This window comes from Netta rufina (genome assembly GCF_964035555.1).
Source record: "Netta rufina genome assembly, chromosome: 9".
NCBI lineage: Eukaryota > Metazoa > Chordata > Aves > Anseriformes > Anatidae > Netta > Netta rufina.
This window is the reverse complement of record NC_140132.1, coordinates 26,588,404-26,615,574: the sequence shown is the minus strand read 5'-3', so window position 1 is coordinate 26,615,574 and position 27,171 is coordinate 26,588,404. Positions and strand designations below refer to the sequence as shown.

The following is a 27,171-nucleotide window of genomic DNA, read 5'->3' as shown; positions in this document are numbered from 1 at the left end:
GAGGAAGTTTGGGGAATTGTCTTCTTTCCTCTCCAAAGTCAGGGCTGAATATAAAAGACAAATTCTAAGAATGCAGGTTCAATCGCAGGGCCAGAGGAAGTAAAACAGATGGCAGCAAGCAGAAGATAAAGAATGTGTGTTATCCTCCAGTGGATACCAGGTAGGAGCTATTCCAGAACGAGCTGCCTGGTGGAACTCATCTCACGCCGAGAGGGAAAACTCCTGTCTGCCAGAAGGAGATCCAGGCAGTGGAGATGCAGTTCAGAGGGGAATTCAAACTCATTAAGGAGCACAAAGGCAGAAGGATGCTGCGCTCGCAGCTCATCGCCTCCGAACACGTGCAGAACAAAGGACCTCTGCAAGGCGGGCTTTGAAGAGTACGGGGACAGGAAATAACGAGGGACGAGTTAGTGCAAAGAGAAACAGGGCTGAGAGGCGGCTCGTAGCGGCGTACAGGGGGCGGGCAGAGGACGCGGTGCAAAGCAGCGAGGAGAAAGCCCCGGCTCGCTGCGAGGCCCGGCCGGGCAGGAGGCCGCGAGGCGGGGAGCGGCCCGCGCTGGGCGGGCGGGGGGGGCGGGGCGGGGCGGGGGGGGCAGCGCGGGGCTCCGGGGCGGCTCCGAGGCGGGCGCTGCAGCCCCGCCCCCGGCCCCGCCCCCGGCCCCCGGCCCTGGCAGCGCGCCCCCTGCCGGCGGGGCGGGGCGGGGCCGTGGCCGCGTTGCGCAGGGCCAGGCCGCGCGGCCCCGCCCCGTGACGAACGCCCGGCGGGCCGTGACGTCACCGCGCCGCGGCGTCGGGGGGCGGGGCGGCCCCGCTCCCGGCATGCCGCGCGGCAGGACTTGAGCCCCATCTTGGGCGAGGGAGCCGCAGTCGGAGCCCGCGCGCCCGGGGCCGGCGCAGCGCAGCGCAGGGGCCGCCGCCCGCCCGGCCTCCAGCCCGGCCTCCAGCCCGGCCGCCGTCCTCGCCGCACAGGGGCCGCCGCCCGCCTCCTCCGCCCGCGGCACCCGCCCGCGGCCGGTTCCGAGCAGGATGCGCCTGGCGCTGGTGTCCAGGTAGAGCGCGGAGCGGGGCGGGGGGACGCGGGGCCGCCTGGGCCTCGCCCGGCCAGCGCGGGGCCCTCGGGCGGGCCGGGCCGCGGGGCGCTTCTGCCGCCGCCCCCTGCCCGCGCCCGGGCCGCGCCCTGCGCCCCCCACCCGGCGGGCCGGGCCGGGCCGGGCCGAGCGGCAGGAAGCGCGGAGCGGGGCCGGGGAGCGGCAGCAGCAGCAGCAGGAGGAGGAGGAGGAGGCCGAGGAGGCCCCGCGGCCCGGCGCGGGAGGAGGGCTGCGGCCGGGGAGGAAGAGGAGGAGCGGCGCCACCGCCCCCCGCGCGGCCCCCGAGCGGGAGCGCCGCGGCCGGGCCCGCCGCAGGGCAGGAAGGCGCCGGAGGATGCGCGGCAGCGCCGGGGGCCCGGCCGGCACGCCGTGACAGCCCGCGCCGCCCCCGGCCGGCGCCGCGCTCGCCGCGCCCCGGCTGCCGGAGCCCCTCCCCGCGGCGGAAACATGTCCAAGATGCCGGCCAAGAAGAAGAGCTGCTTCCAGATCACCAGCGTGACCACGGCGCAGGTGGCCAGCAGCATCACCGAGGACACGGAGAGCCTGGACGACCCCGACGAGTCCCGCACCGAGGACGTGTCTTCGGAAATCTTCGACGTTTCCCGAGCCACCGACTACGGCCCCGAGGACGTCTGCGAGCGGAGCTCCTCCGAAGAGACTCTCAACAACGTGGGCGAGGCCGAAACTCCCGGCAGCGTCTCTCCCAACCTCCTCCTGGACGGGCAGCTGGCCGCGGCTGCTGGCGGGGGAGCCGCCGCTCTGCCAGCCGTGGCCCCCAGCGGGGGGGCTGTGCCCAAGAGCTCTGCCGTGCCCCTGCCAGCTGCCGCCCCTGGCGCTGCCGTGGCAGGAGGCAGCGGCGCTCAAACTGCCTTGCCCTCCACAGGGCCTTCTGCAGTTGCCGCCCCTGGGACAATGTCTCAGACAGTGGCTGCTGCGTGCAGCTCCCGCTTCAGGGTGATCAAGCTGGACCATGGCACAGGCGAGCCCTACAGGCGAGGACGATGGACGTGTATGGAGTACTATGACCGGGACTCTGATGGTGGTGGTGTCCTGGGCAGGACTGGAGATTGCATTAGGCACAGTAGCACCTTCGAGCAGGCCGCTCAAGAGAGGGACAGCGGCCTTGGTGCCACAGGAGGTTCCGTCGTGGTCTCCGCTGTGCCAGCATCGGCACATGGCCCTGATTCCATAGCTGACAGTTCCCTTACTGCTGTGTCACAGCTGCTCCAGACAGAGAAGATGAGCCTACAGCAACCTAGTTTTGTCATTGGGCAACAACAGCAGCCACAGCAACCCATAGGTGGGGCCATGCCTCAAAGTACTGCTCAGCCTATGTTTTCAGGGGCTTCAGTAGCAAATCAGCAAATGATGGTGCCGCAGCAATCGCAGCCACAAGTGAATACGCAGAGTGTTGCACAGGCTGGACCCAATGGGAAAGGCATGGCACCTCCAAGTGTAACAATAGGCCAGCCCAGCATGCCTGTGGCACAGCAGCAGGTGCAGCAAGCGAGCATACCAGTGACTCAGCCTCAACAATTTGCTTATTCTCAGTCCCAGATTCCACCACCCGTACATCTATTGCCGACGCAACCTTCTGGTCAGTCTGAATACATGCAACACATGACAATTATGCAGTCTCAAGGAGCTATTCAACAAGCTGCTGCAGGCTCTGTTCCAAGTACTGTGGCTTCCAGCCTGCCTGTGGGCCAGGTGGCTGGCCAGAACCCCTCACCTGTGGGAGCAGCTGTGATGGGGGTGTCGGCGCAGCCGGGTGAAGCGGTCGGACAGGGATCGGCAGTAATGCAGAGTGGCCAGACACAAGCTGGTCAGACTGCCGTTCCGCAACCAGGAGGTGTGGTGCAGCAAGGGATTGGACACGCGGGGGTTGTGCAACAGAAATCTGTGACTCAGCATCAAATGGGTGGAAGCAGTCAAGTGTCTGGAATGCCTGGTGCTCCCCATGCCGTGGTTTCTGGAGTTCAGAACGTGCCTGCAGTTGTGCCCGGTACAAGCGTGCCTAGTGTGTCTACCACTTCTGTTACTATGCCAAATGTCCCTGTTACGCTGGTCCAGTCGCAGCTGACTAGCCACACTTCTGTCAGTAGAAGTACCGGTGTTGTCCAGCAGCAGCATGTCGGACACTCCTTAATACAAGGCGCCCCTAACGTACCTACGAATCTGCCACAGTCAAACCTTGGACAGTTTCAGACTCAAGCTCAACCCATAGTAGGCCAGATCGATGATACTAGAAGAAAATCGGAACCCCTACCTCAGCCACCACTTTCTCTTACAGCTGAAAATAAACCTCTTGTGAAGCCTCCCATTCCAGATGCTCTAGCAAACCCTCTTCAGTTACCTGCGAGTACTCCTATGAACAGTCTTGCCAGCTCAGTGTTTGGCATATCTATTCCCGTTGATGGTGATGAAGACAGGTATGAGTTATTTTTTAACACCATAAAAATACCTTTTAGTAAGGGGTAAAAGAATCCTTCAACTTACTCTCAAGTTTTCTATCAGTTCATATTTTTCAAAAAGTCTTAACTGAAATTTTGCTTTTATCGAATTGTACAAAACAGCAGAGTGTTTAGGCAAGTAGCGAACTGTAATCTTTCTCAGGCTGCAATTATGATTACTTTTCTCTCAAAGCAGGGCAGAAAAGGGCAAGAAAGCTGCTTAATGCACAAATAATTCGTCTTCTGAATCAAAGTGACTGAAAACTGTCTGCCCTCCTACACATAATTGCTCAGTGCGTGAAGAAGTCTGTTCGCTCCTCTCCTTTCCCCTGAACTTAGCGTAAAATAGCCAAATGACAGCTGGGTTAGAGTAACGCTCCACTGCTGTATTGCACTGTGCCTTGCTGTCTGAGGGCCAACCAGTTGAGGTATCTTGGAAAACTTACAAGCTTCTAGCACTGATTCCGTTTTTTAAATTATCCTGCATTTTACATTACCAGTCAGTGAGGCAAGTACTTGCATCTGGACGTGCGTGTTAGGTGCTGACGTAGTGGAAGCTTTACAGATGATAGCTCTTTGAATGAAAAGGATACCACTTACACTGCTTACTTGAGTGAAGTTGTAGACACAATGGGAAGCAAGAAAATGTATTTTGAGGTTGTAATCGAAAAATAATTAAGAACTGTCAATTTTAGTTATGTAGTGTAGCGTGTAATGTGAGAAGGCGTGCTGAAGGGCCTGAGAGAGGGACCGTGGATTTCTTTGATTCTCGTAGACTTGTCAGACTGTTCTGGAGGGTAGCATGATGACTAAAGCTGTGCTTACCGACTGCTCCTTTGAGAGGGGACTTCCAAGGAAAGCAGAGTTTAAGCATTGAGTTCATGTCATTAACGTTTATTGCTGGGATTACTGCATTTTGGGGGAATGAAACACATGTATATGTGTTATACTTGTTTGTATCTTTAAAAATAGGAGTAACGCCTTTATGAAAAGGTCTGATATGCCTAAATTATCCTTAGGCCTTCCCTTCCCTCAGAAGAACACCAGACTGTATGATAATGCTGTCAGTGTTGCTTCAAGTGCTTTTTAGTAAAGCTGCTGCACGTGTGGGGTCAGGGTGTCTTGGGTGGAGAAGGTACCCCAAAGACAAATTAGTCTTTTAAGAGTTAGTTCTGCAGTAACAACAGCCTTGTGCTCACTATAGCTTTGCCTAGCTTCATTTCAGGTGGTAACCTTCCGGATACCTTTATGCAAGCAAGAGCTGGCTTGAAGGCAGCTGAGTTTTCATTAAAGTCATAGAAGACTTAGTTCTGCAGTTAAATTTTTCTGGTGGTCGTGCCTAGTTTAAGTGGGTTCCTGACAAACTCTTCATAGTGCAAATCACGTTTGATTTCAGCCTGGTATTTTTAATAGCTCTGAATATTTAAAAAAAAAAAAAAAAAAAAAAAAAGCTTGTTTTTAATCATGTTAATGATTTTCATTTTGCATAGCTTGTAATATGTAATGTTTATATAAAGTGTGGAAACAGACGTGATGGTGACAAGTGAATCCCTTACCTCATGGTGAGGGGAAGACTTGTGTGACTTAGAGCTCTAAGTTGCAAACTTTGTGTTGGCTACTAGTGAGACAGGTCTTGGTAGCCATGCCCTGAACAGTGATTTTTAAAAGTTATTTTTGTTTTGTTTTATTTGAGGTTGAGCCACCTTGCAGCACTGCTTCGTGCATTGCTAGCTTCCGAAGCTTTCTCAGAAACGTGGCCACGAGAGCCGCGAGTGAGAAACAGGAACGGATCGGAGTGCAGTGTTCTTTGTACGTGCTGCCCTACGACGTGCAGTAGGGAAACTAACTTGTGGTTATCTTGAAAGAAATGCGTACTTCTCAGTTGTCTGCTTCTGCGCTGGGTGATAAAACCTAGTCATTTGCTGAAGTGGTGCACTGAGCAGGAGCTCTGTGGTGTGTGTCTCTGCCAGCTTGGAATAGCTTGATTTAGTAGCAGTGCTGGTAAGTAATGAAAGCTTACCCTGAACAGGCCCACGCATTGCACAACGTAGGAGACAGAGATCTAAGTTTTTTTACTTCCACTGTTTTCAGACAAAGGAGAAAAGCCTAACAGCTTGTTAAGCACTGTTTTACCGCTTAATTTATATTTGCTTTACTCGCTGAGAAGGCTTTGTTATAAAATGACTGCTTGTTCACTGTTTTCCTCCTTCTCCTGCTTCTTTCCTTTCCAGCCATTTAAATTACACCATTACTCCCCTGGGCTTATTCCCAGCTGCTTAATGGTCTGAAATCAGTGGTGAAATAGTTAATGAAGACCTTCAAGTGTCATTAATAGGCTGAGGGTTGACACTGCGATAAAACTAATAGGGCGCAAAGGGAGCTTGCACATGGTGAGTCACTGCTTCAGGCTGCCTGCGGGTTCAGGAAGTTAACGCTTGGTTTTGTGTAGAGAATTTAGTTTGTGATTGCAAGGGCTAGAAACTCTGTGGAAAGCATTTTTCTTTTCAACCATAATGTGTGACATTAAGGTTGTAGGCAGGTGTCTGCATTTCTTCTGACACCTTTGACTATATTTAAGCACTTCTACATGCTTGAAACTTCACAAACTTGTACAGATTATTCTTATAGTACTCTTCTAAAATAATGATTCATCAGGGAATACTATATAGCTCTAAATATCCTGAGTTCATCTAGTAAGTCCTTCACCACTTCGAATATGAAGAGGATCTATTTGGTAAAATAGTTTAGGAAGAGACCTCTTTCAAAACAGTCCGAGAGCTATAGTAAGAGACAGAGGCCTATTATAAGATGCTGGTCAGCTCCAATGTTGAGAAAAAGTTCTTTGTATTCCTGTCTTACGGTCTACTGTTTTAAATTGTCCCACATCTAAAATTGGAGTGGAGGAAGTGATGCATACGCACATTGAGGTGTGAGGAGATGATACATGTATAGAACTATTTATCTGTAGATGTAGAACTGATTTTTTTTTTTTTTTTTGCAAGATGTGTTGCCTAAAAACCTTCAATTTCCTGCCTTGATAGTCCATTACACTTTCACGGTAATATAAATGAAACTGCAGTTCCTTCTGTTGACCTGCTGAATAATGATGAATTGAGTAACCGTGAAATCTTACCGGGGAAGGGGGTCCGGAATAAAAAAAGCCTTTGACACATCGCAGCCTTCCTTTAAAAAGCAAAGCTCTGTAACTCTGCTTAGGTATCAAAATCGCTAAGATGTTAAAAAGAGAAATAAATTCTGTACAAGTTATGAAAGGTCTACTGCATAACGTTTCTTTCCTCTCAGTGTGTCTACAAGTAGAATAAAGTGCAGCAGTATGCAAGGATTGAGGAAATGCTACTCTTACTGAGCTAGATGTGGACGTTGCAAGCCACTTTAAGTTTAATGTCTGCCAAATGCTATGAAAACAGCTAGAACTGGATTTCATGTTCACATCAACTAGCCTTTAACAGCAGCTTGTTTCAGGATCAGCGTATGTCAGTTCTTCATTCACCTTCACGTCCATGTGTACCCAAATTTGTAGCTGACAGGCATAATGTTGTAGCTGCTTTAATATTTTATTTTGGCTCTTGGGGGAAAAGAAATGTGTTGCCTCTGTTAAAAGAATGTTACTGAGAAAGCTTGTTCAAACCTCCTGCATGTTTGGCAGACTTTGGGGGCAAAATATTACTAGGCATGTTGGAAAAGGAGCAGAGTATAGATCACTTTCCAGAGATAGCTGACCAGCTTGAACTGTGCTGGCTGTATTCCAGGAATGCTAATGAATGGCTGCAATTGTGGACTGTCAGCTGCAGCAGCTAAACTGTTGAAAACCTGGCTGTACAGACCTCTTCACAGCATACGTCTCTGCTCAGTTAAATCACTTTTTTGTGTAGTGTACTAATTGTTGCTGACGAAGTATAATTGTTGAAACTGAGCTCTTGAGACCCTATTCATAATGTAAGGAAGAAAGAAACGGCATAGGAATGGATGTAACTTTGGTGTCATTTTTTTTATGTATTGCCCTGGATGCATATTTTGTTGTACTCCTGAAGAATGAGCGTTCTGCGCGTGCGTACCAGGAAGCAGTACTTGAACTGCATTGTTAGTGAATTCTGTCCCTTCCTTCTCTGTGTTTGTAAACTTATTAAAACTCCGAACTCCACTGCAGCTAGGGATCTGAATGTGTTTTCATCTCCCCTAAAGGGCTCTGAGTAAGAGGGTTTGCAGAGGCAGGTGAGAATGAGATGCAGGCGTGCTCTCGCAGTTCAGTGGCCAGAGCTGCAGCACTTGGAACACAGCTGAGACGGGACCTCCGAGGTGGACGGTACAGGGGGAGGTATCCACGGACAGTTAACGCGAATAAAGCTGCAGTTGGTTGCGTTCATGTCTTGTACTTCCTATAGCAAAAGTTCCGTAAAGTGACTCTGTCACAGTGTTTTCTAGATTATGGAAAGTTTAACATGTATGTTCTTGAGTGTTAAAAGGCGTTTCAACAGAAAATTGTGATAGCTTGTTTGGCAGTGCTGTTTTCCAGTGTACACTGTTAAATGCCTTTGTTGAGGGCAAATCCATACCGTCTGAAACCTAATGAGGTATAATTGTTTCAGAGGAGATGGTTATTAAAAGGAAGAAAGGGGGAAAATACTTGAAAGAATTTCATGAACTTAAACAACTTGGCTTGTTCTGAAGACTGCAGTATACCAGCTCTGAAATAAATGGTTCTCTGTACCTTATACTCCCAAGTATTTTGCTCAGCTGCTGTAGGTTTGTTTTTTTTTCTACTCACTACAGCAGAGTGCAAGTTTTCCATAGTCAGCCTCTTTCTCAATGCTGTTTTGTATGATAGAAATAACAGCATATGTTTCATGGGAGCTTTTTTGAAAGCTCTCATTAAAAGCTGAACGTTCAGGCCTGTAGGTTTGTTGAGCTAGGCAGGACTACTGAGCTACTGCCAAGCTACTGGAACTGAAATTGCTCTCGGACATATGCATCCTCCCAAGTTCCTGATATTCCCTTACAGTAAAGGGTCCATTAAGAGAAAAGGAACTGTTCCCTGTGACTGTACTGGTTATTGAGTATCACCCTGTTGCATTTTGAGGTTATGTTTTTTCAGTTATAAAGTTGATGATTAATAGCTTCTGCTGCTCATGGGGGAAAAAAAAAACAACCTTCATATATGCATTTTGTGTGTTAGCAAAGATTCTTTAAAATTTTGTGAAAATTTTACTGCCAAAGTAATGAGTATTTCAGTTCTGGTAGAGAAATCTAGATTGTCAGCCTCAGGTGTTTACTTTTAGTCATGTATTTGACAAACTGTAAAGATAAAATTATTTATAGTAAGAAGGTTCTCCAGGCATAAAAGGTTGCTTGAAGTGTAGTGTCTTCATTATTCTTCTTAAAAATCCCTTTATTTTTAAAGTTATAAATTCAAACATGTATTAAGTGCTAGTAAATGCTTTGCGTTACAGGATAATCTATTTTTACTCACGTAAGGCAGGTGAGTTGCCTATTCTGCCACATGAAGGACAGCTAGATGCTTGTCTTCTTACTTTGCCTGAAAAAAATTATTCCAAGAGGTTTTTTGTATATCTGTTCACCCTCTGAAGCTAGGAATAATATTTGTATCATGACAGCTTGATTGAATTCTTTTCTCAGTGCAGTGAGAAGGTGGAAATACTGATCAGTATAACAGCGCTGTCAGCTGTCTAGCACAATGACAGCTGGCCTGTTGGTGTGGTGCTCCTTGGAGTTCACAAACCGAGAGAGATCTGTGTCAATAGCAGAAGACACCTACAGAATGGGACAGGCTGGGTTTGGAGGCACCTGCAGGTTCTTCTGCCCCAGCAGGGCCGCTGAGGGCCATGTCCTGGCAGCTTCTGAAGGTCCCCAAGGAGACCCCAGCACCCTGTGGCACCCACCTGGCACAGAAGCATTGCCTAGGGGCCACAGGGAGCCAGTTTGTGCCCAGAGCCCCTGCCCCTGGTGCTGGTTTGGAGGTTGCAAGGTCCTTGAACGCCTTGACCAACCCTACAGTGCCTCTTTAAATAACGTCTTGAAGCCAAGTGGTAGCTCTTATGCTGAGTGTGTGTTTGTTATAATTACAGCTGAGTGCACGCATGCATGAAACAGGTTGTAAAGAACTTGTAAATGGTATAGAAAGGCAAAGAAGTGAACGTGCAAACTGTGCCATCCATAGTCTAGATTCTAATATCCGCTTAAAAAGCGAAGTACTTAAACCTGTTTGCTAAGAGATGCTTTCTTGACCCATGTCACATAAATAAGGACAGGAAGGATTTTGCTGAGTCTCCTTGAATCTGTTTCCCTTTACTTTTTTTCTTTCTCACAGATCTTGAAATAAATATTGTTGTCAAAGAACAGGAACTACTAGTATTTATTGGTAGCTAAAATATCTTAAATTGCTGTACTGTAACTTCATGTGCAATGTAGTTGGGGGGATTTCAATTCTGGGCTGTTTTCTATGAAAATTAATATTCTCAAGCAAACTGTTCCCTCTGCAGCGCCTCTTTCATCAATAATCAAACTGTTCTTCCTTTCATCAATAGGTTTGATGAAGTCTAGTTTGTGGGCAGAGCAAGCAGTAGGAGCCTAATCCTCTGTAGTGATAAGTCCATATGTATTGCTAAATGCTTTCTTCTTCAGCAGCCAAGCTGAGAGTAGAAGTCAAGGTAATTCTCTTATTTTGAGAACTGAGTATGAAAGGAATAGTTGAATTTCGGAGTATTTTTCTTAAATGTAAATGTAAAAGATGAGCACTACTTGAACTCTTAGGCAAAGTTGCCTCCAAGAATGATTGTTAACCTAGTGCAGTTACAGACCTCTGTTATTTAGTTACGTCTTACGATGAGGTGCCTCCCTTTTATCAGTTCACAGCTCTGTGTACAGAAGTGCTGTCCCACTGTCCTCATTAATTCTTGCCAATGTAATTGAGCTGTAACTCTTCCTTCACAGAGACGTTCACTCATGCTTTCAAAAACTGTAATAAAACCAAGAGAGAAGTTGCACTTTTCACGGTCCTGTGTTCTACTGACTTGGTAGCTTTTGCCTGCCAGATTTTTTGTATATACAAAGTGACATTAATCAGAAAAAGCCTTGAATTTACTGGTGGCAAAACTCGGTAGACCTGAGTGAATACTTAGGTATAGTTGCACCTTAGACATCTCATCTGGTTAGCTTCTCTAAAGCAAATGTGCGATGTGACTTGTAGATATTAAACTACTTCAGAAATTTGTTTGAATTTAATGTTGCCTCAAAAGGTTCTGGTACTTTAGACAAGATTTTCCGAAGTTGATAGTCAAATTCTATAAATAAATAAAGCCTCACAAACAAAAGAAACATCATCATAACAAAAAAAAAAAAAAAGCATGAGAAAATCAACCAAGCAACCAAGTGCACATGGGGAAGAAAACTTGCTATTAGACCCTAATTCAGTGTGGAAGTGAGGCTGGGTCACCTGTTGTCTCACAAAGCACTCTCACCTCAGGTGTGTCTGTTCCCTAATGCTATGAAATGGTGTCTGATCTACGTTGGAACAGGACTATCAAGGACTTCGAGTATGTTTTAAAATGTAATGGTGAGTCAAGTGGAAAAGTGTTTTCTGCAACTATGCATTGCTGTAACAAGTAGAGAATGTTGGCATCCCTTCTGCGTAACGCAGGAAAATGGTGATCCTGCCTGGGAGGGCACGGTGGAGGTACCAGAGACTGCTTTGTTCAGAGCTGCGTGCAAGTGCTCGGATTATTTGCTGTATCCCTCTGCTGTGACCATTATTAATGTCGATCTCACCTGCTCAGTCCATGCTGTATTCTCACCTTCAGTTCTTTTAAGTGTTTTTACTCTTTTCCCTGGCGAATGTCAGGACTGAAGAATGTTACAAGTGTATTTCAGAGTCCAGGCCCCCAGAGCAAGGGCAAGCTAATGCCATCATTTCAACAGACCAAGCGGACGGCAGCGAAATGGCTCTGTCAGACTTGCTTACTCTGACCACTTGACAGTCATCTCATTCACTTTCTGCTTAGAGAGCTCTAGTTTGTACAAAAAGAAATATTTTCCAAAATCCTCTTGGTGGAGAAGATTCAGGCTACTGCTCTGATCTTTCCTGTGGAAAGGAATAGGCAACTCTGGTAGGAAACTGGAGTTTTTTTTCTCATACCTTAAATCCAAACATCAGGAGTTTGAGGTGCAGCTTAGTTGAAAGCAGGCTGTTAACGTCAGACTGATGTTGCATTTCAGGTGATACGTACTTTAGCTCATTAGCTGCAGTTTCATCATTTCTGGAAGCATTGAGAGGGAGCGTACAGCTTGTTTGTAAAGCATCTGAGGCATTGTTGGTGCTGCAGACAGTATCCTGATTGCTGCTGTGCAGTACATCCGGCTGTTCTATCTCCTTCATCTTGAGTTATGTTGCAAAACTCCTGTTAAGCATGTCCTATGTGAAGTGATTTTTTTAGCAGTTAAATTTGTTTCTTTTGATTTTTCTGGTGGAGGTCAGACCTGTGCTGAATGCTTTGTTTCCACTTAATGATATTTTCATTCACAAGTAGACCGTGAACCATAAAGTCCACGGTGGTTTGGAGCCACTGTCCCAAAAACAGTCATGCAGGCCACTAATTTAGTCAGCCTTTCCTGTCACAATAGTTAAAATGCATCTAAAACTAATTCTTGCTGTTGTTCTCAGCATATGTATTTCAGATATAATGGCTTTAAAGAAGGAACTGTGTAATTAAACACAACTTGATAGCTTTAATCTTTTTTCTCCTTCTTTAATTCCACATTGACTGCCCCAAGTTTAATATTTGCCAAGTCTCTCATGTAAGCTCTGTACTCTGGTTACCGTGTTTTGTAGGTAGAATATCCGGAGATCCCTCAGTTGATTTATAGTAGTATAAATAAGAAGTGGAACAGCTTTTAAAAGAGGAGTGGAGAAGGAATTTTGTTATTAGGCTAAACGCGATCTTAAAATGCAATAAACTTTGCAGGGAGTTTCCTGATAAGCTATTGTTAAGTGACAACAAAACCCCTGGTTCAACTCCTAAAGGAACCACCCCAACTGTTTTCATCTGAACACCAAGTGTGGTCAGTCTTTGCAGGCTGTAGCTCCTAAGTACATAGCAAGCTACTAGTGAAACAGCCTTTTGGTGATCAGTACAACGTGGAACTGAAAACTAACTTCTGTTTCAAATGCTTCTAGGCAATATAATCTTGTGTAAATTTTAGAAGTTTTTTCTGTGTTTTAATAAATATGGCTAAATAATGGTTTTATTTTACAGATGCATAGTCAGGTTCCTATAAACTTCTGTGCAGAGGATAAAGAAAGAGAAGCTTGCTGCTGAATTTCCCATCCTTCTGATGCAAGAGCATTACTCTATAATTAATGACCTTCTAAGAACAGGAACACAAGAATATAGGGTGCTTTACTAATACTTTCTCATCTTAACATGCTAGAATATGAGCTTTCTGTGCAACAAAGAATTTGGTTTTAGTGATCATCACTCACTTTCCACCAGAAAAGTAAATGAACTATATGGTTGAAATGAAAGGCAGCTTGGCTTCAGAGTATAAACTAGTCTTTCTTTACTACTTTATATTCTGTTTCATAGTTAAATTCGGTTCCTGTAGAAATTAAAGTTCTTCCTTTGAATAGAATCCAAGTTCTTGCTAGTGATCTCATGAATTCTCAACGAATTGTGAAAGATGGGCCGATGGGCTCGTCCGGGGATGTAAGGGCCTGGAATCTTTTTTGGAGCAACAGCTATCACCAAGGATGGGAATTCCGCCATTACTTTAAGAATTCTTTTCTATTCCTTACTGTTTGCATGGAAAACAATTCTGATGTGTAATACAAACTTCTGCAAGTTAAAACCCCAAAACTCATAGTAATTTTATTGTGCTTATACCCAACAGGAATGAGATTTTTCTGTTCCTTTGCAGATATTTTAAAGTACATGAAGCCTAGAACTGTTTTCCATCTCTCTTCAGTGCTTAATTTTTCTACTTTTGGTACTGATTAATTGGGGGAGAGGGAGGGAATGGAAAATAACATCTTATAGTGGTCTTACCTGAACCTTGGTAGGTTTATATCCTTCTGGACAGTTTGCATCTGAAACTGTAAGAAATCTAGGTTAGGGGCCAAATAAAACAAGACTTCAGTTAGTATATGCATAGCTTGTGTAAGACTGAAATATCACAACTTCGATACTTCTGCTTAGATTCTCTTCAGTGGAATTGCACTCAACTACTGATTCCATGTTTTGTAGTTGTGCTGCTGATTGTTGCTACCAGAGCATAGTACTTCGTGCTTATCCTTATTGAATTGCATCCTTTTTATTTCAGACCATTGCTCCAATTGGGCAAGATCTTCCTGAATTCTATTCCTGCTGTCCAGAGTGCTTGCAGATCATCTGCAGGTATAAAGGTAGTCTGTACTCCACTGCCCAAGTCGTGGATTAAAGTTTCTTATAACAGACTCGGAGGAGACCCCTGGAGAGCTCTGGCTGATGCATCCTTCCCTTCTTCCACTGAACTTTTGGAGAGCCACGTGTACAGAGTAGTTGATCAATTGTGGACCCACTTTGAATAAGCCATGATCTTAATTACAAAGATGTCATGCAAGGTGGCATTAAAAGCATTACTAATTTAATAATAATTAGATCTTCTGTATTCTTTCTATATGAGGCCTGTTAATTTTTTCATAAAGAATTTTTGGTTCACATAAGCTTCTAAAATGGCAATCCATGCCAGTTTGCTGCTGTATAGGTAATAATAGGTGGTTCTATTTTGCTTTGATTTTCATCTGAGGTATTGAACATGGGTTGTCTGACCTGTTAGTTTCATGTTCTTCACCTTCGTGGGTACTTTGGCATTTTTATTCTTCTGCATCATCCCTATCCTCAGTTAATCACTGATACTGAGACAAAACTGTCTGAGGTGGAGTGGTATGAACATTTATTGCGACACCTTGAATAATTCTTGGTATTCTTCAGGTATTCTTCCTTTTGTGGCCTTTAACTGCTGCTGTTGGCCAGTAGTTGAAGCATGCTCAGCTGTGTAATGAGCAGCAATGCTCCTAGGCCTCCTTCGGAGGTGGGAGGTGGAAACAAGGCCGCTGTGGGTCGTGTTGGTAACTGCTACTTCCAGAGCCAGTACCCTTATTCGAATGAAAAAGCATCTGTCTGTGTACTTGAATATTTGCCAGCTTTCCTGGGCATGCTTTCTAGCAAAGCAGAGCTCTCTCGAGTAAAGTTTCAATTTGGCACATGTGTCCCCTGATTAACAACAGTGGGAGGGAGGATACCCTTCCAAAGGTGGGGGGAGAGGTCGGACATTGTTTAGACTTCCCTTTTGAAGGGACAACTTGATGTTTCAGGTATGCAGAGAACTGATAAAAATGTCATCCTTTAAATTTAGATCAAATTTCTGTCATGCTAAAACTGTTGTTAGAGACAGTTCTGGAGTGCATAGAGAAGACTGGAGTTTGTGAGCGTTTAGAGGAAAATAAATCTCCTGTAGGACTTCATCACAGAGAAACGGACTCTTGTACGAAGCGAGATGCAGTTTGAATGTCTAACCTTGCTATGCTAGTCAGCTGTCATAGGCTCTGGATCTGGGATCAAGCCATCCTTGGGAACACCTCTTCTTCTCCAACCAGAGATGGAGACAAATGCCTGGTGGGGCTCCTCCGGTGAAGTGCTGGGGGCCGCACATCTAGCTGGCTGTTGGGCCCTGCTGTGTGTCTGCCAGCAGCTGGGACTGAACCTTGGTGCCTGCTTCTGGGGAGGGAGCCTCGGGAATCGGCTTCCCTGGTCCGGGCGGCCCCTGGGTGCCGTGGGGACTTCTGGAGTGCGGCGGCTGCGCTGCAGGGGAGGCTGTGCTGCTGCTCTAAGCAGTTCTCTCGCTTGTTTCAGCAAGCTGAAAGGAGTTCGGTAATTCTCCAACCCTTCACAGTTTAGTGTGGTTAAAAACAGATGCCTCAGCAGTCTGGAGCTCAAACATCAGCTCAGACCTGCATGTCAGACATCGGTTACTTCTCTGGATTTGCTCTTTGTATTGAGCCACCCCCCATTAATGTCTTGAGTGAGGTAGAGCCGCAGAGTAGGAAATGTTAGTTGTCTAAGGTAATATACCCTGCTGCTGAGATTTTTTTTTTTTTTGTAAAAATGAGAATTTAACAAGAAAACTTGCTCGTGCTTTTTCAGATATTTTCCAGATACTTGCTTAAGAATTGTGAGAGTATATTGCATATAGGGTGTCAGTGCAAAAATAGATTGTGTGAAATATATGCTGTGTGGTTGTAAGCCACAACCTTTCAAAGCTAGCAATAGGTTTTGCATGATGCAAGTAAATTTATCCTGGGAGATAAATGACTTTTTGTTTACAGTCAATTTATGAGGAAGAGACTTCTACATATGCATGAGATATCTTAATTAGAAAGAAGAGGTTGGGCCTCATCCTTCCTTTAAGCAAAGGAGTGCTATTGTGTCTGCAGATGCCAGTTACTTCCTATGTTATGTCGCTGTATCCTTTACCTATTGTGCTGCTACGTACTGCTCCTCCCTATAATTACTTGAATTAATTGTCACTCAAGCGTGCAATACTTAGGAAAACATAAGTTCTAACATGAAATCATGGTATTTGGTCAGTTTGATCAAGCAACATCTGCAGCAGGCTTTAAGCTACATTCATGGAGGGTAGAGAGTTGAAGGTAGGAGATGGAGTGACAGACACCACAAACAAGCGATTCCTGATCTGTGCTGAGACGCGCGCGTTACTAGCTACTAACCCTGCTAGGCTGTTTGTATACAGCTGTCATGGGAATCGAGGTACTGCAGGTTAATAGCGTCTTATGGAGCTGCCTCTGTGATTTCTTATGATTTCAAGTATACATACAGTAGTTGTGCTTAAATGAGAATAATTACCTTGAAGACAGTTGTTTTTAAGAAGTATTCTTGCTGCAAACTTAGAAAAGGGATGGACACCTGTGCTTCTAATGTTGGTATGAGCTTCTGATCTTAAAACTGCCTTCAAAAGGAAGCTGAGCCAATGCTAGCTCTTCTGAAGATTGTTCAGTTAAGTTGTTAAATTCTTCTCCAGGGCTGGCACAGCTACACCAGTGTCAGGAGAGACAGCAGTACTGATGAGTTCTAAGCTTAGGTGTAACGCTGATACAGCTACTAGCAGTGGGGAGTTTTGACTTTGTGCTTCCTCTGGTATCCTATCAGCAATAAGTCTTCAGATGAGTGTTTGGATAATTATGGTCTTCAAATTACCCTCTTGGTATAGTTGCTATCTGTGGGCAAATACACACTGAACAAGGAGGGTCAGGCTGTCTGAAGGGTTTGGCATTGGTGACAGAACTTGTGCCACCGTGTCCTGTGTTCAGAAAAGTTACCGGTCTGCTGGAGCTTGGCGAGACCCAGGGCAGCAGCTTTATGGCTCAGCAAGGGGCCCAACAGCAGTCGGCCCGTTGTACGTCAGGGGAAGCGTGAGGACAGCTGTGACAACCGCTTACAAAGGTAGCGAGATCTTCAATTCTGTATTTCAATTTTAACTTAACCTGTTCTTCAGTTTTCATCTTTAGTAGGTTTAATGTGGCCTATTTAGCTCTGACTCGGGAGTCCAGTTAGAGAACTCCTGTGTTTCTAACATGAAGTAGGGTGTAAGGTAGAACAGATGCACTGGGTAGTGTTCTAGAGTCATTTTGTGAAATGCCTTGAATGTAGGTATGTACAGCACTAGGGTGCTACGCAGATTACCTATAGGAGAGTGTCAGCATGCTATGAGATGTTTCATTAACAGCTTTTACTGTATAGTCCTTTACAGAAGCAACCTAAAATAGCATGAAAATCAGTAGGAATTCTGGAATCAATGTGTCTTTAATGGAAACTGATAGAAACAGTAAGGACTTTCAGCCAATCAATCTTTTCTTTAGGGATTCTCTAAAGTCTAAACATGTGGACGAAAACTTAACCTGTCTGGATAGCTAAATTATTTTGGTAGAATAAGAGTTAGTATTTATATTATATATCCATTTTCAATATCTCTGTTTGATTCTTGGATCTCATAGGAATCCGTCAACTGCATTCTACCAAGCGTTCCATTTCAACAAGTTACGTGAGTCAAAGACCTTCTGGGATAGGTATGAATGCTTAAATATGGAATGCATACATGCTGAGGTATGCATGAACGGCTTTGCTCTATGCAAGTTTCTCGTCATTTCATTTGCGCAGAACTGTTGCTTGTGTCCAGAACTTCATGTTGGACCTCTGTTGCCTGGAAGTCTGAAAGCAGACATGGAGTTGAAATAACTGTAACGAAACTTATAACTGAAGTCTGAAATGCTATTTTTCTTCTTCCTTTATTATGCATGCGTAATACTTAAAGTATAAGCTGAAAGAGTTTAATGCTGGTCAGCTAATAGCTGGCCTTCAATAAAACATTTTACAGCTTCCTTTAAAAAAAACAAAAAACAAAAACAACTACTTTGGCATTGTGACTCTTAAGTCTTATGTCAGAAAAAAAGGTTGTGAAAATGTATTTAAACACAATTTTAATAAAGTTAAAATCTTTCAGGCTTGAGGCCAGGAAAGGAAGCTTAGTGGCTTGTTTCATTCTGCTGAAGTTAAACTAGATGAGTAACAAACACAAACTGTGACAAGGTATGAAGACAAAGTAAGCTTACTAAGTTGGCATTGAATTCATGGCGAGAAACTGCAATGAAGTGCAACAAAGTCATATTTGTTACAGATATGACTCGCCAGAGATGCATTACTAATTCATCAGTAGCTGCAAATGGTTTCTTTCCTGCACTTTAATGATTTTGAAGGTGTTTTTTTTTTATTGTCAGCATTAAGTCCTAGAGACTATGTGACTTAATGTTTTGCGATGCTCTGGCCTGTCACAATACTGCTTAGCAAGCTCTGTGGAGTATAGATCTTATTTTTATTTATTTATTTTTTTTTAAGTATTGGTAACAATTTCATCACTACTGGCTGCATTTGACTTGAGAGGCTCTTCAACTTGCAAAAGCTTAACTGAATCCTTTAAAGTTTGCTTGGCAATAATTTGTATATTTTACAACACTGATGCTTAAAAGTAATGCTAATGCATCCTGCTGTTTTTTGTTAAAGTGCTAGCTTTAGGCCAAGTTTCAAAAGCACATCTTTTCTTGTACAAATGAGTATTTTTGTGTTAAGCTCTGGATGATGCCATTTCTATGTATTTATGGGACAGTGTTAGTATTTATGTTCGAGGACTTAGTTAACTGAAGCAAACTTCAGGGACTTGAGTACAAGTTTGGTACGTAAACCAAAAATGCACTGTAAGGTCTATCATTTATCTGTTTCTTATTTTTGTCTCTAACTTGAAATAATCCTTAAGATGCAGAAGTGGATTCAAAAAACCCAAACTAAAATTGCTAGTGATTACAACTGAGACAGATATTAGATTCATGTATAATGTCCAAAACAGGCACTGGAAATGTGAAATACAGGAGGAAAAAAGCAATATAAGTGGCTTCTGAAAAATAGTCTTGTATCTTTGTTGAACACTTCATAGTGAAAGCAAGCATTTGTAAAAGTGTTGAAGCAACTTCATCAGGGGTGGTGCAAGCATTTCCAGTGAAGACCTGACAGGGGAGCTGAAGCCCAGTCCGTGCTCCCTCTCTGGGCCATGGGCATGTGGAGGGAAGCCCCAGCAGGATGGAGCCAGCAGGCAGGGGCAGCCTCCAGTGCCAGCAGGAGCCTGTTCTCAGGCCTGGGATGTCTGATGGCAAGTTAAGTGGTGTGGGGCTTCTGTGGTCTCAGGTTTGTGAAAGAAGTCTCTGCCGCAAAAAAATGAAAGTCCTTCCGAGTTCCTCAGAGTCCTTGTTTCCTCATCCCAAAACTTCGGGGTTCACGTGCTACAGAACATAATGATCTTAAACCTGGTCGTAGGCTTTTTAACTGTGTTCTGCAGCTCCTTCAGAAACAGTCTATGAACCTCAGGGATTTACTTGTTAGGAGAATTTAGTGCAAACATAGAAGAAAACTTTCCTATGTCACTGTAGTATTGTTGTGAACAAGTACGGATTGTTCTCCTGTGAGCAGCCATCTCCTGGGACTGTTGGAAGCCAGCGAAGTGGCTACGTGCTATCACAATAGATACATATTGCTAAAAATTCTTGACTGAAATAGAGGCAAGTATTTCTCACTAATACCCCTCAGCAGGGAAGACTGATGATAACATTCAAACTGTTAAATAGTAGTGAAATGAGGAGCCATGCAAATGTTTTCCCTTCTTAGTTTTCGCCTAGGCGTTGCTCAGGGCGTGAGTCTCAGCAGTCTTTTTGACTGGCACTGTTACTTCAGAGGATTAAGAAGGGGATTGAGGGCTTTTTGGCATATCCATATGAGTCTGGATGATGGCTGTGGGGCCTGATTTCCTTTGTGTGGTAATGGTAGCATAGGAGCTTCATATGGATTTGCCTAAAACAGCCATTGTTGTTGGTAAACTTTAATTCCAAGCAATATTATTAAGTTTCCATTGCATTTTTATGTGAAGCATTAAACATCCATGAATTTCAAGTGTTGCAGGAGATCAGTTAAACATGCCTTAACTCCTTAAAGAATAGATAAGGCTTCTATGGGGAGACTAAATAGTTTGGCTGGGGGTAAGACATCAAGAGGTGCATAGTTGACCATGGTAACACCCCAATGAGGGGAAAGAACAAGTTAACATGCTTATTGTTTTAGTTTGAAATTCACTTACAAACAGAACAAATACCTCTGAAATACCTTTCTGAAAGGATCAGTAAGGTTACTTCAAAGTTTCATTTAAAGTGGCAACAAGGAAGGAGCTAGGGGAGGTCACCTAGTTCAGGGATGTCTCAGGTTGTGGTTTATGATGCCATCTTTTCCACCTTCAACTAAAGCAGGATAGATCTAGTGCTGGAGTTACCGTGTGTTAGCTGGGGGATGTCACTTGCCACCAGTGTACCTCTTGCTGTTGCTTCTGCAGGTAGTCTTCCCTGCTCTCACAGGGTCAGCAAAGCTGAGTGATAGGCTTAATGTATCTCAAGGTGAGAGGTGGAAGTACAGTGTCTCTTGATATTAAATTAAACAAAAAAAAGGCAAGAAAATGCAAGGAAACTTGTGCATTCTGGGAGTTTTTGGGGGATGACTTCCCCGCAATAAGTTTCTCTAAGGCAGTATGTCAATAATCAGTAATGTGGCTAAACACAGAACATGCTCTTAAACTGGAAACACACAAGCTTCAAAACTGGCTTGCAACGTCCTGTCACTAGGACTCGCAGTCTCACTTAAATGTGGAATGCTGTTACCTGGTGTAGTTCTTGACAGTGCCAAGGTGGGCCTGCATATAACTCATCTTCCTAATGCAGGTAATGCTGATACAAAATACGTGCATTTCTGAGGACTGGAATCTGTAAAGATGAATGTTGGTTTTTGAACCATACGGAGTGAGTTAAGTTGTAAATGCCTTTCTTCTGAAACTTCGATTCTTAGTCTTTCTACCTAGCTTTCAAAGCAAATTGTGAAGTTAAGTACAAATCTCTTGGAAGGATGATGGGTCTATCTAAAGTCACTGATGGTGAAAATACTGACTGACCACAGTGGTGCCTGTTGAATTCACCATCAAAATGGATTATAATGCATCCATCCTTCAGGTAGTGCTGAAGGTTAAATTTTCCTCCTACCATTAACAAAGTCAACGTTAAGGCATTAACTTTCTTTGCTGTCTTCCGATCTACTGATCCTCAATTTTTACAGTTACTTTATTCACTTTCCTTTGAACAGTGTCATTCAACTTTTTGGAATAGTCTATAGTAAGCAAGTTTTCCTGAACCATAGAATTACACTTTACAAAAAAGCACTTGTCTGATCACTGTGCAACACCAATACTTCCCATAATTTATACACTGGCATATGTTGTGCTCACAGGCCTACCAAAGAATTGTTTCACATTATTATAGCTTGATGATGATACTGAAGCCTCTGAGTAACATCTTTCCATACTTGTGGGATACCGTATCTCCACAGGAGAAATTTTTGTAGCAGTGAAGTCAGAATTGTACTGAGGTTTTAACAATGCGCTGCCTTCTGGAAAGTGCAATTGCTCTACATTAAATATAGCATACACTGGAAATCAGATGTGCACTTCGACTTACCAGTTCTCTTCTTGTTTTCTTCATTTGTGTGTAAATGGTGGTCCAAGAGGCTTCTCTTCCCTGTTTACAAGGCATTTGAAACAAAACAGTGCTGTTCTTGAGTTGCATATACACATTAAGAATATTTTTCCTATGTAAGGAATTACGAGGTGCAAGCTGTAAGTATTGGATAAAACACTTTTATTCCAAAAGCTGCATACCTGATGGTGTGCTATAGCTAAGCAATGTTATCAGTCAAATCTAGTTTTGCCCATGGTCTTCTCAAAATAAAGCGTGAAAACTATATTTAAGGCACTGGGATTTTTTGAAATCATCTAAATGAGGAATTTCTCAGACTAAGTAGTTTTTTTGTCTATCTGCTGTGTATGGTAGAAGGGCCTTCCCCAGAGAGAGGTGGTTAAAAAGCAAAACTGTAGTCGTGAAAGCTGACGAAGATTGCTGCAAGTCTCACCTTGGTGCGGTGACCTCCCCTGGCCGGCTCCCTCACCCCGGGGCAGGGAGCTTTCCCCAGACGTTGCAGGTCTCCCAGTCTGCTGCTGCTCTGCAGTGTTGCATTTCCAGCAGACACTGGGGAAGTTGAGTCTCCCTTGACAGCAAGCGCTAGCAATCATGACGCTTACAGCTGCTTGTAGATAATCTTCTCTGCTTCCTCGTCCTGGTTGGCTGCTCTGTAACATGCTCCAGCCACAGTACCTCCCTCACAGCCCTTTCCCCTGACTTACCCAGGGATCCTCGGCCCCTCCTAATGCTGAGGGCTACCCCACCTCCTCTCCTTCCCTGCCTGGCTCTGGAGCAGCCTGCAGCCATCCCTCTCAGCGCTCCAGCTGCACAAGCCATCCCACCCATCTCCAAGGCCTAGGGTATCAGAGCCCTGAGACTGAGCTGAAAGTGCTGGTTCCCCCTGCTCTTTTTCCCCCTTGCTATGTACGTTTGTGTAGAGGCATTTAAGTTGAGCCCCTGCGCAACTGGAACACATTTCTTGGTAAATGCGTGTTCAGCAGCTTAGTTACAGATGGCAGGCTTGGTTTACTTTACCAACAGAGGCTGTTACTTTCTGAGTCTCAGAAGCTAATTCCCTTTACTTGTAAATGATCAGTGCTGGGTACCGGCTGTTTTTGTGGGACTCTGTAAAATGGGCTTCCCTGAAGGGACGTGTTCTTTCAGCAGTGAGCCTTTGTCTCACATACGTAACTAGTATTTATGACCACCTTGCTGATACTCACTGTAGAAAAGCTTTAAGTATCTTTTCTTAGTGTGTGGTATCAGCGAGTGTTATGTATTCTTAAAGGGGCAAGTTTCCAAGCCTGACTGCAAACCTTCCGTTTTTCCTGTATATTAACTTTTTTTTTAATGTGGCTGCACGCTACTGATAGCAACTTCCTCCTCTGGTGGAGCGTATCAGTAGGTGTCACTAGCAGGCCCGGCAAGTAGTCCAAGAACTGCAGTCTTGTGTCTGGCACGGAGCTGAGGGCTGAAGTTGGATCACCAGGACCTAATATAGGAGGTCAGGCAAGGAGAGTAAGGGATGACAGAAAATTCACGCGGCTTGAATTTATTCTGTGGCTGTTGTGGATGTGTTCCTCTGCTGAATCCTGTCTTATGCCCTGGGGTGGGCTACACCTCTTCTCCACCTAGAGAATCAGTCTGGAGGAGATCAGGGGACACCCCCAGATTTGTGTTTCTATGTTGTGACTTGAAAACAGCCAGCCTACAAATATTAAGACCTGAATTGCTGTAATCTGATATTTGAAGATGTAGTCCGACATCTTGTTTCCCACAGTAAATCTGAAAGCCACCTGCTTTCTTGTACCGACTGAGATGTTTTGTCGGACTGCTCTGCATTCGTATGTCTTTTGGAACAAGGCTGACTCATAGCTGCAAGCAGGCAAAGGGCAGTGCATTTTCTAGATCATTAAACATGATCCACTGAGAATTCACTGAAACTGAGTAAATGCTCTTGTGGAGTTACAGGTCTGTGGACATGTCTTATACTCCTATTGACTACCGCTGCTTGGTTGCAAAGTAGTGAAGGCAGTGCAGATCCAATTATTTCCTAATGGGAAGTAATCTTCAAGTAAAGCCAGAGAACAAATATTACACATTTTTTTTTCACTGCTTTATAAAAGCAATTTAGCAGAAATTAAACTAGAGGTAAGGACCTCATGAATATCCCATGCCCATTTTCCCCATGAAAGAAAGCTGAAAAATGAGCCAGGGAATTACAGCAGTTATTCTACTGTCTATTCAAATGTGCTTTCCTGTGTTATACCTGTAGTCCAAGGAATTGCAGGCTGAAGGAGCAGTGTCTCCTAAATGCTCTGTCTGTCCTAGGCAATACGGCCGGGGGAACAATACGTGGTTATGCATTGAACCTTTGACCCTGAAGCTCTAGCCTTTCAGAAAACATGTTCTGGGAATCCTATGGGTGCCGAGCTTTAACCCAATGATACGGTAATGCTCACAAAGTTTTCTGTTTATATTTACAGTGCATCTGGTGCAAGTGTTGTTGCCATTGACAACAAAATAGAACAGGCAATGGTAAGTAAAGAAACACAAGCTATTATTTCTAATAGGTTCAGCAGTTTGTCATTGAGCATAAGTTTCCAGCTGTTTTGTCCTACAAGTCAGTAACTTTCCTTCAGTTGGGTCAGATGGAGAAAAAAAGGATTTGTTTGAAAAAGGGATTTTATATATAAACTATGGGATGACCACAAACAAGGTATTTCTTTTAACGTTTAACTTAGTGACATTTTGCTTATGCTTGTCACTTACATTGTTGGCCCAAAAATGTTCTTAATGATTTTTTATATAAATTTCTGTGAACAAGCTGAGACTGAATTTAAAGTAGTGCTGAAAATAGCACGAGTCTCTTATTTTAGTGATGTTCATTTCTGTTTTCTTCATTGTCTGTTCTACTGTGCCATCCTTCACAGTTAGTTCAGCTTCAGTTAAATTCAATTTGATTTTTCTTTGCCCTGATTTAGGGGCTTTCTTATTTCTTGACCTTTGTATACCTCAGTGCTTGGGATTCAACACAGGATTCCTACCACCAGGTCAAAACTTCAGAGCTGATGCTTCCATTCTGAGTAGCTGCATAATTTTAGGGCTTTGTCTTCAGCATAACTGGGGTGACAAGGCTTCACGCAGTGGCAGGTGATGGTTTACGTGTACTGCAGTCCTGCCTATTGAAGCTGTTCATGGGAGAAAGCTTCATTTTAGCAGCTAACACAGGCCTCGAAGGCCATAAGGATAGGGTAGTACCTGAAGGTTACTGTTGTCCTAATATTCTGTAGGATTATACCTACATGCAACATAACAAAAAGACCCTTTCAGAAGTTCTGTATCTACTCAGGTTACTGTAACTTCATCAGTATTCCTTGTTCTTCAGTGGGGGGTGAGGTGGGATAGAAGTCAGTTATAACAGAAACATGCTTAGGTGGCTGTGTGCTGGAACGTGGTTACTGCTGAATGCTGCAAGCAAAGCTTTGGATGTATGGGCCACTTTATAGTGAGTTAAAGCACTAGGTTAACTGTTCTTGAAGGCTAATTTGTTCAGGCTAATTATAAATTATTATTTATAGTAAAGCAGTGAATTCTGGGCTTGGGGTGGAATGGCACTGTTCTTCCAGTTGGAGTAACTGTCAACTTGTTCTTTGCAGGATCTAGTGAAAAGCCATTTGATGTATGCAGTAAGAGAAGAAGTGGAAGTCCTGAAGGAACAAATAAAAGAATTAGTTGAAAGAAACTCTTTACTTGAACGAGAAAATGCACTGTTAAAATCTCTTTCAAACAATGATCAGTTATCCCAACTTTCAACCCAACAGGCCAATCCTAGTAGCACTTCACAAGCGCAAGCAGTGATAGCACAGCCTCCACAGCCAACACAACCTCCACAGCAGCCGAATGTCTCCTCAGCGTAAAGCTTTCTTGCCTCGTTTAAAAAGAAAAAACCTGAGAGCAGTCTGTCCTTGTGTGCCACTGATGTTCTTTCCACTTTATATGAAAGCAAGTAGCCATGCTTCTGTTGTGTGTTTGGCCTTTTCAGTATTAGACAATCATTCTCCAAGAGCTTTCCCTCACTGATGTGTTATGAAGTGCAGTTGGTGTCCATTATGTCATCAGTGCACAAGGGGAGTGGTAGACAGAGTTGTTAATGCAGAGAATGCATTTGCTTGGTGTGCCGGAGTGAGGTCTTTAAGAGCTTTGGTGGCTCTCCGAGGTTTCCATTGCCCGTGGATTACTTTGAGCCTTGCTATCTTGTAAGAAGTAACAATTCATCTTAAGAGCCACTGTTCTTTCAATATAAGTAACATTTGCCTACATTAGTTTCATTTATTTGTTTTATTTATTACAGGGCTGCTATTTTCATAATGTACATGAACAATGTCACAGAACTTTTTTAATTTTTTAATAAATGTATGTATCAGTAAAATGATAGATGGGATTGCGTTTAATAGACAAAATGTTTAGGCAATAATTGAACAAAAGAATCCTGGCATATTTCTAACACTAATGGCAATTTACCTTTGGTATTTATTTACGGTAGTAAAGATCCAGCTTGAATGTAAATTTTGTATAGAGTGTAAGTATGAAGACCATAGTGCATCTGTACAGGTAGTCACCAGTTATTGTGATATAATAAATAATTGATGGGCTATTTTGATGAAGAAAACTTTGCTCATTTCTGTTTCTACTTTCTAATAGAGAGAAATTGCCACGATTCCTCTGCTTTTTGACATTTCGTATAATTTTTTTTTTTGGGTGGGAATAAAAAGCTGTGAAATTGTTCAACCTACTTTGTAACCAAAGAAGCAAAGCTGTGTAATTGAGTTTTTTTTATTTTATAATGCACATTCTTTATGTATTTTTATTTAGTGTTTTCTCATTCACAACTTTCTTTGCTGTCTAGCATGATCTGCATGACCTATAATCTTTGAACCACTTTCGTACCTCATGTTTTTATCCAGCACTCTTATTGTAATATGTAATAGTCTGTGAACAATGTCAAATAAAAAAGAAAGAACAGCTGGTGTTGGTGGAGCTGAGCTAGTGTGCTATGCACTAGTTGTTTAAAAAAAAAAAATGAAGTGAGCCATCTTTTGTTCATTTAAAATGGTGTTTTGAATTTCGTATGCAGAAAACGTTTTGTTACATTGCAGATTTTAATGTATTTAATAAATGCAACATGCAGATTAAGTGCAGTGTATACTGAGTATTTAAATTAAAAATGTACATTTCATAAATACAGTTTCAAGCGAGACCATCATTTGTGTAAACTAACACAGTGTGTCAAATTGATGTATAAATATATATTTTAACACATTTTCTGAAATTAAATTGCAGTTTTGTTGAAAATTCATGGCTGTAGATGTTGTTACAATGTAACTAAATTCTGTAGCTTTTTTAAATTCTGTATTTTTAATCAAAACAAAGACAACTAGGGAGCCAGTAG

At 43.7% G+C, this 27,171-nt stretch overlaps 1 protein-coding gene across 2 annotated transcripts; it reads left to right on the top strand.

The window, feature by feature from the left end:
- The first annotated feature begins 842 nt into the window (after positions 1-842).
- TSC22D2 (TSC22 domain family member 2) lies at positions 843-26,966 on the top strand. 2 transcript variants are annotated; one of them, XM_084291650.1, is made up of 4 exons: positions 843-3,520; positions 17,622-17,693; positions 24,206-24,257; positions 25,379-26,966. In XM_084291650.1, exons 1-4 carry the CDS (start codon positions 1,536-1,538, stop codon positions 25,637-25,639), a joined length of 2,370 nt encoding a protein of 789 aa, XP_084147776.1. In that variant the 5' UTR covers positions 843-1,535; the 3' UTR covers positions 25,640-26,966. The 2 variants fall into 2 exon arrangements, with proteins under 2 accessions (XP_084147776.1, XP_084147777.1); XM_084291651.1 differs by lacking the exon at positions 17,622-17,693.
- The last annotated feature ends 205 nt before the right edge of the window (positions 26,967-27,171 follow it).

Coding starts and splice junctions, on each gene's coding strand:
- TSC22D2 (XM_084291650.1), top strand. CDS start 1,536: ATGTCCAAGATGCCGGCCAAGAAGAAGAGCTGCTTCCAGATCACCAGC. Junction 3,521..17,621: donor GTTGATGGTGATGAAGACAG/GTATGAGTTATT, acceptor TGGATCTCATAG/GAATCCGTCAACTGCATTCT. Junction 24,258..25,378: donor ACAAAATAGAACAGGCAATG/GTAAGTAAAGAA, acceptor TGTTCTTTGCAG/GATCTAGTGAAAAGCCATTT.